The following is a 9,100-nucleotide window of genomic DNA, read 5'->3' on the forward strand; positions in this document are numbered from 1 at the left end:
TGCTTTGAATGCAGAGGTGTAATGTAGTGTGCTCGTCAGCAGGAGAGTGGCCCTGAAAATGATTGTTTCAGGTCAGTTACCATGGTGGAAGTCGTCATAGGGATAAAGGGACTCTGATAAGGACTTGATAATGACTTAGCTCTGATAAGGACTTCTGCTTTGGTTATCAAAACATGGGTAGCTGTTGCTGAAAACACTTCTTTTCAGAATTACTCTCATCCGAACAGTAAGACTAATGTTCAGGCAAGCTATTATCACAAGCAGTGTGACATCTGCAAAATGCAAGTCAGTGAGAGGTCTTTTTATACATTAAGCCCTGTGGACCTTTGGTGCATTCACATCTGTCTCCTGCTCAAAAGGTGTGGACTCCACTGCCAGTGGGTTTACAGCATAGCCACTTACGGAAAAAGCTAATGAAACCCCTGCGCTACGCCTTCCTGAAACTCAACTTGAGTAGTTAAGATGCTTGCTCCTTTATGGTGATCATCCTGGGTACCTACAAAAAGTGTATCATCATGAAAGCAACAATTACACAATAGTTAAGTGTCCTGATTAACTCTAGATCCATTCCTGTGTGAATCATTTGTTCAATGCTTTTTAAAACTGCACTGGTGTCGTGTGGGACTGTCGGGAGTTTCTGAGATATTCCATATATGCCTATATGATATATAAATTGATTCAGCATGGCAAACGAAAGTGCATTTTCATTCGTTTTTGTATATCTTTATCCTTTGTTCAGCACGATTTTACACACTTCGGGTTTGAACTTTTCGTGGGGAACACGTGCTACAGCTTACACGACGCATTTAAAATTTAACCGCTGTGCTATAAACTTGTGTGTTCGACCCTCGACGACCGCAAACGAGAACGTCGTCGAACTGTTCGCGAAAGCACGTGGAAGACAGACTCTGGATTCATGTTCTCGTAAACTTAAAACTAGAAATGAGTACTGGTGGAAAATTTATCGCGAAGTTGACAGTGTCTTTTAACGAAACGAGACCATCGGAAGTTGTCACATGCTTTTGTACTCGCGCATTACAGAGGTATGGCACTGTACTGCAGAGTTCTAACATTTCGTTCCCACTCGATAGATATAGATATGTGTTAGAAAACAGTGCTTCCCTAGCTTGAAAACCCGAAGGAAATTTCACAATCAACATCTCCTGAGGGCAGAAAGAGAAGAGAAGCACTCTCTTCCATAATTAATTGGTTATTTATTTACAGCAAGTTATTTAAAATGCTCAATTTTGAAATACCCATTCAACAACGTCTTACTTTTAACGTGCAGTGATACAGACCTTTTGAAGTATGTAAAGGAACAAGGGAGAATGTTAAAAGAGGAACAAATAACTACCCAGGTCGAGGTAACTATCCATTTTATGCTGCACTTGTCAAACAAGATTTCTGAACAGTATGGAGTGTTGCCACAGGGAGCCCACACAAGCCGCATGTAATTTAACTTATTAGATTCGTTGACAGGCAGGGACACCGCAACAGCTTGCCCTAATTACTGCGGGCCCAGTAAACCCACCCATCCTACCCCAAGGGAGGACACCCACCACACAGTAATCTCGTGCGTGGGAAATTAACGTCTCCTACCCCTAACCCTGCAGGAGATGGGGTCTATGGTTTATTTGCCCTTTTCTGAGAAAACTAGAATATCTATCCATTTCTTGATATTATAGAAAGGTAGCAAATTCTCCTCAGTTATTTTAAGACCCTGAGTGTTGGTCCGGCCTGGGCTTGAACCCTCGACCTCCCGCACAACAGTCTGGCGCTCTACCAATTGAGCTAACCAGGAGGCGGTGTCTGGTCATTTGTTTGAAATATAAAGAAATGTATGGGAGAATATTGAAGAGTCGTAATATCGTAAACTTATATCAAGGAATACCTATGTTAAAGCTCAAAATAAATGTAAACCTACCTCACTTGGTGCGTTTATTTGTCATTTCTGTGGTTCTAAATGGCCAATTTGAGCGATTTGGTGGGTTTTGCTTTGGCTGTTACTTTACATTATAAGAAGGAGACAAGGGTGGAAAGCTCATTTTTGACCCGTCCAGCACAAAGGCCATTTTCACCCAGAAATTAGAATTGCCCGGCTTCCAAATTGAACACCAGTTAACTAAAAGGTTGACGCTTCTTCTCGTGTCATTCAATCAAAGATCTATTCAAAATTAAAGCACTAACCGCCAAAAAACTTTTGAGAAATGCAGCTTTCTTTGTGAGGTTTGAGAGGATACTTGTGATTTTTTTCAAATTACAGATTGAACTGAACAGTTAAGAGAAAGAACAGTTGAACTTGCAATGTTTTCCTCACGTGCCATAAATCTCACACCAGGCTAGTCAATAGATGAATCGCCGGTGTGAATATGCCCCTGACTCCCCTCTCACATGAGGCATTTGAAACAGGGCATTGTTTACCATCATCCAATCAGCATGGAGCAAACAGCGTGACGGTTGCTCCCTGGCACATGAAATCTGTGCCATGGATGCCAATCGCTTGGAAAGCTGCATTTCTCGGAATGGTGGTTAGCACTTGGATTTTGAATGGATCTTCAATTGAATGACATGAGAAGAAGCATCAACCTTTTAGTTTATCTGGTGTTCCATTTTGAAGCCGGGCAATTCTAATTTCTGGGTGAAAATCGGCTTTGAGCTGGAGGGGTCGAAAATGAGCTTTCCACCCTTGTCTCCTTCTTATAATGTAAAGTAACAGTCAATGCAAAACCCACCAAATCGCTCAAATTTGCCATTTAGAACCACAGAAACAACAATACCCAGCAAGTGAGGTAGGTTTACATTTATTTTGAGCCTTAACATAGACATTCCTTGATATAAGTTTACGATATTACGACTCTTCAATATTCTCCCATACATTTCTTTATATTTCGAACAAACAACCAGACACGCCACTTGTGTGGGCTCCCTGTGGTGTTGCTAGATATTGAATGCCATGGTTTCATTAACCAAGGCTGGAGCATTGAAAAGTTGTAAATGACCTGGTTGTTTGTTTAAGGGATCAAAAATGAGTTATCACAAATAATTGTTTCGAAATGATTCTGGTTATAATTGTCCCATAAAGCTTGCTTGTGACGATCCTCACATTTAATAGACTATGAGCAGTCCATCACACAAGTTCGAAAAAATTGATGTTGGTGTGCCACGGGGTAGCCCTAGCAGTGACATTGATGTGCAGCAGGAGCTCCATGAGTGAGGTGCCCAAGAAATAGGGACCACAGACTAAGCTCAATAGCTTGACCTGGCATGGCTGAATGCTTTTCAGTTGTCAAATTATGATCTCAATTAGGTGTAACCAGTGAGAGTCCTTATCTTAATAACCAGTCAGTCTTCATGTCATCGCTATACACTTCTGGACGAGTGATCTCAGAAAATTAAACCATTTCAAATTTCAAGGCACAGAATAAACTGGAAATCTTTAAAATGTTTCAGTAAGGATGACTCACAGGAACAAAACTCCTAAGAAGATAATTAGGAAGGGCAGACTGGTCAAGGAACCATTATAGCAGGAATGACTTTTGCCATGTGTGTGCTTGTAATTTGTGTTCAGAGATAGTATTTGTGCAGTCTTTGTCCTTTTCTGGTGACTGAGTGGCTGGAAGGGGAAGTTTGTTGAGATCAACAACTTGTTCCACCACGATGCTGTTTAAGGGTGAAACTACAAGGATGCAGGCTTTAGAAATTTTTGTGAAACAAAACACCTGGTAGATAAGACTCTTTCCAAAGTAAGTTGGCAAAATTGTGAGAATGTCTTTGCCAGCAATAAGGGCTTTTAGCACCCCAGTCTGTTCTGATTTTAGCCGACAAGTTTTCGGAAACTACAATAAACATTCTTACAGGTCATCAGCCATTTGAAGCATTGATAAGTGTTGACACTCATGACTGCTTGTTGACAGATTTCTGGTGGAAAGCAAATCTTATTTTTCCAGTGTGAACACTACACAGAATCCAAACTCCTGGGCTTAGTCTGTAGTCCTTACTTTTCGAGTGCCTCACTCGTGTAGCTCCTGCAACTTATCAACATCACTCCAAGGGTTTCCTGTGGCATGCTAACATCAGTTTTGTCTTCACTGATTTTATTGACAGAGCATGATGGACCCCACCAAAAAGGAGGGACTGCGTGTAGTCTACACATTTAGATACTAGGCATTTCTTTAAATTTTTAATATTTTTTCTTGAATTATTACCTTACAAGGCAATGCATCTTGATGATGTTAATGAATCAGATGAAGCTCTACTCCAAGAGCTCAAAATGATGAAGAAGATGGGTTTGCCAACATCCTTCTCGACATCACTCTGTGATGTGAGCTCAAAGAAAGAGGTTTGTACTTTTTGTGGCTTCTGAGGAAGGCTACGTACTCATAGGATCTGTGTCATAATTTTGAATAGACATTTTCCCTTTCTTCTAAAACATTCACCTCTTTGTTTTTGCAGCCTGTGACATATGACAATTCTAAAAGACAAAAGAAGTTAAGTAAAAGTAGAGAAAACAATGCCTTGCCAAGGGAAAAGCAAATGGCAAAGATGGACAGTGAGAGACTGTGCGAGGTAGATAAGAAAACAATTGATAGTGCTCTCCCTTCGACAAGGTTTGAAACTGGTGATGATTGCTCAGGTCCTTGTAAACCAGAGCAAGAAGCTATAACTCTTCATGATTGTTCAGGCCTGAATTGTGATAGTCAGACTCAAAGGAAAAAAAATTTGTTTGAAAACATGGACAATGCTGAATTGAGTGGGAGGCAAATTTTTCAGGAGAACTCAAGCATCTTTATGCCATCATCAGATGAAATGTTGGAACACCAAGTCAGTGGAAAATGTACCTGTTCACATGATTTTTCTGCTGAGTACATTTCTCAGGGCTGCATAAGGAAAGAAGATAGTGTTCCCACTGAAAGTATACCCAAAAGTCAAGTGAGAGAACAAAAGACCTCACAGATGCTGCTGAAACAGTTAGGTACATGCACAAGCATTGATTCTGATCAAGAAGTTGAAAGAACGCAAACAACAGGGGGCAATATTAAACTGGCAGCTCCTTATGTTTTGAATTCTAGAGAGAGTGGCACAGCTGGGCATATCCAACTTGAGTACCAACAGGAACAAGGTTCACTTGTAAAAGGTACAGACTCCCAGATTGCTGCAATTCCTGTCCCAATAACAAGTGTCCCAAAAGGAAGGAAAAGTCCCTCAATAGGAGAAGGACACAATGGGAAATTGGAAAGCCATACTCTTGATGACACAGAGGAGAAGAAAACTCTCTCTCTCCCCACAGAGAACGAAATCAGTTACAACAGTGGCTGGGAACAGTATTGGAAAATATATGGTTACTCTTTGGTGTGGGAAAGCTGGAAAGTAATTTATTCTCAAATTTCTGATGCTCAAAATAATAAATGTTTAAAAGCTGATGAAGAAGCAAGGTTTTCAGGTGAGGCCCAAAGTGATACCCTAGAAAACACCTTACTGAATGGAGAGAAAAAAAGTACCTGTAATTACTTACAAGAAAATGTTCCAGATGGGGATCATGTATTGGACAATGAATTGTCACTTGGAGAAAACTACATTGTACAGCCCTTGGACCTTCCCAGTGAGTCTGCTGATGGGAGTGATTATCAAATAGAGATGGCACATCCAGTCTCTCGAGAAGAAGACACAAAGAGTTTTAAATTCAGCAAGGAATCATCACCAACTTGGACAGAGGAAGTAAATTTACTCTGGGAACAAAATTACCTGGATGTATATCATTATTACTATGAACAATACCACTACTGGTCCAGCAAGGGGTACAGTTTTGATGGTCATTTGGATTACTCCACAGGTGACCCAGATAAGACTATTACAGGCTTTGATGAAGATCAGGACTGTGTTTCAGGGTTAGGAAAAGAGGTGGGTCACAGATTTGATAGTCAGTTAGAACACTCCACAGGTAACCCAGTTGAATTGCTTACAAGCATCGCTGAACACCAAGGCACTGTTTCACATGGATCTGGAAAAAAGCCAAGGAAGAAGAAGAAAGGGAGACATGGTGACGCCACTCACTCAGCAGCAAGGCCAACAGTTCGTGGAGGCAGCAGGGTGGGAACACAGCAAGTCTCCAGCAGGAACAGTGAATCATGTGATGGAAATGAACCACCTCCTGAAGAGAGATGGAAAAAATTGAAAAGGGCGCATGAGTTGGATGTGGAGGAAGAAAATACCTTGAGTCTTGAGAGAGCATATGAAATGATGGGATTTAAGGTATCAGATATTATTATTATTATTATTATTATTATTATAATTATTATTAATATGTGGTAGCCTATTAGGTGGACTTTTGGTCAGGATGTCTAGGTTCAAGACCTAATTTCTCCTTGCAGTATCACCCTTCAATCAACAGTTAAGGTCATGAGAATAAAGGAAATGATCACCAATGTAAGAAGCTTCTGATTGTCAAACAAATTCTCCTTGCCAGTACCACAGGAAATGGAAATAGAACAGTGTGGAGAATATAAATGTTAATGTTAGCATGCAAAGGATTAAAACCATAGAAGGAAAAATTTACTCAACTGATTTTTTTTTTTTTTTTTTTTTTTTTTTTTTTAAGGTATCTCGCAAATTACCTCTTAACGCCTCCTGTTCTTCGGCACTATCAAATGTCCCTGGTGGAAGTGCTAAACTGTTAGTACCAGTGGAAGACCTTCAATCCAATAACAAATTTCTAAACATGCACCAGGTGTCGAAGGTTCCCGAACTGAAAGGAATACATCTTAGGTTTGAAGACGAAGAAGATGAAGATAATGAAATACACTGTTTCACTCGAGAGGGCGAGGAACTTTCATTACCTCAAGCTCAGGAGAAACCATATGAAGAATCAGAAGATCATTTGGCTTTAAAACACGACCAAGACACAGCCACAGGCTGCAGCTTGGATTTAAGCGGCCAAATTGATTTAAATCCGGATTCTAGTAGCAAAGATAACTCAAGTGCAGATTTAAGCGGGAAATATGATTCAAATGTTAATCTAAGCGGCAAAACTGATTTTAATCCAGATTTAAGGCGAGGAAGTGATTCACATATTGATTCAAGCGGAGAAACTAATTCAAATTCCGATGTTGGAAACCAAATGATGGATCGTCAGGTTGACGTTCTAGACAACCATGGTAATGCTTGCCTTCCCTCAGAGGATCACCGAAAAGTTTTCTTGAACCAGGACACTATTGATGGTATCACGGTAATAACAAATCCCCAGCAAGATCCAGAAATTGCTAAGTACTGGGCGCAGAGGTACCGCTTGTTTTCGCGATTTGACAAAGGTATCAAAATGGACAAAGAGGGATGGTTCTCTGTTACTCCCGAGCGCATAGCTAAGCATATCGCCGAGAGGTGTCGTTGCGATCTTATCGTGGATGCATTCTGCGGTGTCGGTGGAAATGCAATTCAATTTGCCTTCACCTGCGAGCGCGTCATAGCAATTGACATCGACCCCGTAAAGGTCGCCCTTGCTCATCATAACGCTACAGTGTATAGAGTAGCAGATCGGATTGAGTTCATTTGTGGTGATTACATGAGCTTGATACCGCGCTTGACCGCTGACGTGGTGTTCTTGAGCCCGCCATGGGGCGGACCTAACTATACTAGCGCAGAGGTGTTTGACATTCGAACCATGATCACATTGGATGGCTGTAGACTTTTTGAGGAAACAAAATCAATTACGGAGAACATTGCTTATTTTATGCCTCGTAACGCCGACATCGAACAACTGCTATCCCTCGCTGCTCCGAATGGCAGGGTGGAAATTGAGCAGAATTTTCTAAACAAGAAACTGAAGACAATAACGGCATATTATGGAGAACTAGTAGAAGAAGTGTTTTAAAAATTTAGGCAAGAAAGAAAATTTAGACAGAAAGCTTGCAGAACAAATCAGAGAGACCTGCGCCCGCATTCACTTTTTTTTTTTTTTTTGCCAAAGCAGACCTGATTTTAGCGAGTGAAATTTGCTGTTGACCCTTTACACCCTAATCTCCTGTACATTTTTCCTTTGGTACTGACCTGGAGAATTCGTTTGACAATCAAGTTACTTAGGTTGGGGATCATTTCCTTAAATCTCATGATCCTAATGAATGATTCGGCGGTGTAGACGTGAGGAGAAATTAGATGCTGATCAATCTAACGGTTGAAAAGGTTAATATTGTTTTACGTTTATTAATCTGCAAAATTCACTGGAATAGATTTTCCACTTTGGACTCTAGACAAACTATAAAGAAGTTTAGATTTCCACTGACTCTCAAACTCCCTCATCTGATAAATAATTCTCCCTTCTGGCCGCTATTCATTTATTTGTAAAAGAATCAAAAGAATTTAATGTTGTCATCAAAATGACGTTTTTGAGACGCGAGCGGTAGCCCGAAAGTTAAAAGTTCTTATTCCCAGTGCTCACTCCCCCTATTTAATTTAGAATGCTAAAACAACGACTTACGGTCGATACATATGCGTCAAAGTGCATCAAAATTAATTTTATTATTCCTCTGGTTTTTGTCCGCGTTTCAAAAACGTCTCTACTTAAGTTCTCTACTAGTTTGTTGGGAGAAGTGACGCGTTTATCAACTTTGGAAGATAATGGGTTAACTTCTAGTAAATTCCCCACTCAGTATTTCCTCAAGTGTCCACCGTATTTTTACTGATTCGAAATCAAACTTCATGAAGAAATTTTGCAATCACTAGATTCCCATAAGTTGATAACAGCAATGCATGTTACTATTACACCCAAGGTTATAGGATATACCATTCCCCGGGATTTTATGTCGCCTGATTATTTCATCACAGTATCTTTTCGTTACATTTTTTATCTGTACTTACCGTTAATAGTATGAAAGGCTCGCTAGTGTCATAAGTTTTACATTTTTGAAGAAAATAATTATGGCTCAGATTGGATACTTGCTTTTTTTTTTTTTTTTTTCGTTCTTGTTGTTTTTGTGGTTTAAATAAACATTTATAAAGTAGCCGAAGTTGGGTTAGCATCGGCCAATATTGTCGACGGTTTTCTTAGTGTTAGACCGAAACAGAAATATATTATCAGACTTCTGCATTTTGAATTCTCGCCCTGTAATTG

General features: G+C 40.1%; 1 protein-coding gene across 1 annotated transcript; it reads left to right on the forward strand.

Annotated features, from left to right (window-relative positions):
- The first annotated feature begins 861 nt into the window (after positions 1–861).
- Positions 862–8,990, forward strand: LOC111333006 (uncharacterized). The gene is made up of 5 exons (XM_022938507.2): positions 862–1,043; positions 1,289–1,364; positions 4,214–4,339; positions 4,453–6,249; positions 6,596–8,990. Exons 1-5 carry the CDS (start codon positions 943–945, stop codon positions 7,862–7,864), a joined length of 3,369 nt encoding a protein of 1,122 aa, XP_022794242.2. The 5' UTR covers positions 862–942; the 3' UTR covers positions 7,865–8,990.
- Positions 8,991–9,100: the final 110 nt, after the last annotated feature.

The sequence above is a fragment of the Stylophora pistillata genome, chromosome 13, assembly GCF_964205215.1.
Source record: "Stylophora pistillata chromosome 13, jaStyPist1.2, whole genome shotgun sequence".
In the NCBI taxonomy this organism is placed as follows: domain Eukaryota; kingdom Metazoa; phylum Cnidaria; class Anthozoa; order Scleractinia; family Pocilloporidae; genus Stylophora; species Stylophora pistillata.